Source organism: Anopheles darlingi, chromosome 2 (assembly GCF_943734745.1).
Source record: "Anopheles darlingi chromosome 2, idAnoDarlMG_H_01, whole genome shotgun sequence".
Classification (NCBI taxonomy): Eukaryota; Metazoa; Arthropoda; class Insecta; order Diptera; family Culicidae; genus Anopheles; species Anopheles darlingi.
The window spans coordinates 24,129,403-24,131,902 of NC_064874.1; the positions used below are offsets into that span (position 1 = coordinate 24,129,403).

Below are 2,500 nucleotides of genomic sequence, written 5' to 3' on the forward strand. Positions count from 1 at the left end.
GAGCTGGCGACGGTGCAGTTTAACGCGAGCAAGAAGGAACTGAACGCTTCCGAGTCGCGTGTTAGCTTTTTCCGGCGGCGCCGTTCGACGCACCGTCGCTCGAAGTCACTGTCACGCGAGAACTGGGACGATGTCGTGTTTTCGGATGCCATCTCGAAATTCCCAGCATACGAGCGAGTTGTACTGCGCCATCCCGGGTTCGTACGCCCGGTCGTCATCTTCGGTCCGGTGGCCGATATAGCGCGCGAGCGGCTTATGAAGGACTTCCCGGATAAGTACACGGCACCGCTGCAGGACGACGATAAGGGTTCGTCCAAGTGTGGTGGCATCGTGCGGTTGTCCAACATACGCGACATCATGGACCGGGGCAAGCACGCGCTGCTCGATGTGACACCGAACGCGGTCGATCGACTGAACTATGCTCAGTTCTATCCGATCGTTCTGTTCCTGAAGGCCGAGAGCAAGCATACGATCAAGCAGATGCGCCAAGGGTTGCCGAAATCGGCGCACAAGAGCAGCAAGAAGCTGTTCGAGCAGTGCCAAAAGCTGGAGCGCGTCTGGTCGCACGTGTTCAGCACCACGATCAACCTGAACGATCCGGACACCTGGTATCGGAAGCTCAGGGACTCCATCGATCAGCAGCAGAGCGGTGCGGTGTGGATGTCTGAGACTAAGGTACGCTACTCGTTTGCCTTCTTACTTTGTGTGCTATTGGTTGTGGTACAGGTAGTTGGGACAGGAGGGGAACCATCGGTACTCATGATATTCAATGTGCGTAGCGTAGTGTTGTAGAACTCCTTGAACACGCCAGACATCATCCCCCTGGAAAGCGGTGTCGTATTATCGCCGTCAATCGCTCGCTTGCCAATAGCTGGCTCTACTCAGTGAACTACACCGCTATAGTTCGCTCTTTGGTGGCAGAATGTGTGTTATAATTGGATTCTATTTCTTCTCTTTCTTTCACGTTTCGTGTCCTCTGGTCCTCCTTCTGGTGTTTGGTGTATTTTGTTGTCCGTTTGTATACGTCATTGCAGCGCGTGGAACTAGCCTCCGACATATTTCTTCCCTACTTCCCTCCTCCGTGTCCCCTGTCGTGTTGTAACTATGTGTCGCCGATACCTGCACCACCTCCACCGAAACCATACGCTGCTGGTCATCCTGCTCGTGCTCCCTATCGCTACTCTATGCCTGCTACTAACTATAACGCGCTTTCCGTTGCTGCTTCTGCTGCTGCTGCCGCCGCCGCAAGTCAACCAATGCTACCACCGCATCATAATGGCCATCCGAATGGCTTTAATATGTCCCAGTCGTACCCTTCTAACCGGCCGATCGTTGGCCATCCGTTGATGGTTTCGAATGGTGCACTACATCACTCGAATCCAACGATCCAACAGTCTACATTGAGCCTTGCAGGGACATCTCACGGTGGCGGAGGCAAATCGTCTACGGCCACCGGTAGCTCGGAGCATCTGCTGTACGATGACGAGGAGCTTCCACCATTGGTTCGCCAATCGACGGCTACCGTACATGCGACCCCGTACTACCATAATCCCTCTACCCCTGTGAACCACCGCGATGCTCGGTCTTCTATCTTCGAACGCATTCGACCCTATTCGACCGGTCTGGCGGAATCTCAAAGGCCTCAAGGGAAATGTTACGAAAATGGTTGCTCGAATGGCGAGGGCGAGGCTAATGGATCGGTGCATGATCAACCCACTAACCCACTACTAACCTCGCTCGATATGAACGGGAACCGTCTGCCGGATAGTTCGTACATTGCTTACATCGATAACTAACAACCGATGCTACTCTCATTTCTGCGTGTGCGTGTGTGTTCGTCTTATACGTACGTACCCACGAGTCCCAATTACATCGTTTAACGATGCGTATCGTTGGGCAGGATGTTAGGAGGAAAGGTAAACTAATGGTGTAACGTAGTACCGAAGAAAAGGGAGCGATATAGATGAAAAGGGAAATTACTAACTAACCAATTGTTACATATCGTACCCGATATCTTTGTAATCATTTAGCATAGTTTTGATTTGAAAATTTAGGAGTCTCTAACGTTGTGTGTTTTTCTCTGTCTTCTTATTTTATTCCATATTTATCCGATCTACTATATACACACACATATACTACTCATTCGACTGCTGCTACAAAAACGCTTCTTCATCATGCAAAAATCGAACCCCTTCGCAACTTTTGCGCGTGAACTCCTCGCGATCTTCATTGATATCACGCCTGCATCGATCATCACATTTACATCCTCGCTCGCGACTCCCTCCGACCAATCTCTGACCTCAATTGAATGTGGTTTGTTGTGCTCGTTTGATTTGATTTTAATTTGAATTTTACTGTTTGCCGCGTGATACTGCCCTCTCCCCCGTCGCGTGTTTGCGTGTGTGTGTGTGTGTGTGTGTGTGTCTGTTTGATCGCTACTGCTGCAAAATGGCTCCTCTTCAAACGATCTGTTGCGTCCCCGCGTACGTCGTTCGCTCAC

General features: G+C 50.9%; 1 protein-coding gene across 9 annotated transcripts in view; it reads left to right on the forward strand.

The window, feature by feature from the left end:
• LOC125948432 (uncharacterized) overlaps nt 1-2,500 on the forward strand; it is a 30,884-nt gene that overhangs the window by 17,905 nt on the left and 10,479 nt on the right. For all 9 annotated transcript variants that reach the window (XM_049674471.1, XM_049674467.1, XM_049674466.1 and 6 more), the window contains one exon: nt 1-675. This exon is cut by the window's left edge and continues 1,134 nt beyond it. In XM_049674471.1, the coding sequence (XP_049530428.1) occupies nt 1-675 (675 nt within the window). The remainder of the gene's footprint in view (nt 676-2,500) is intronic.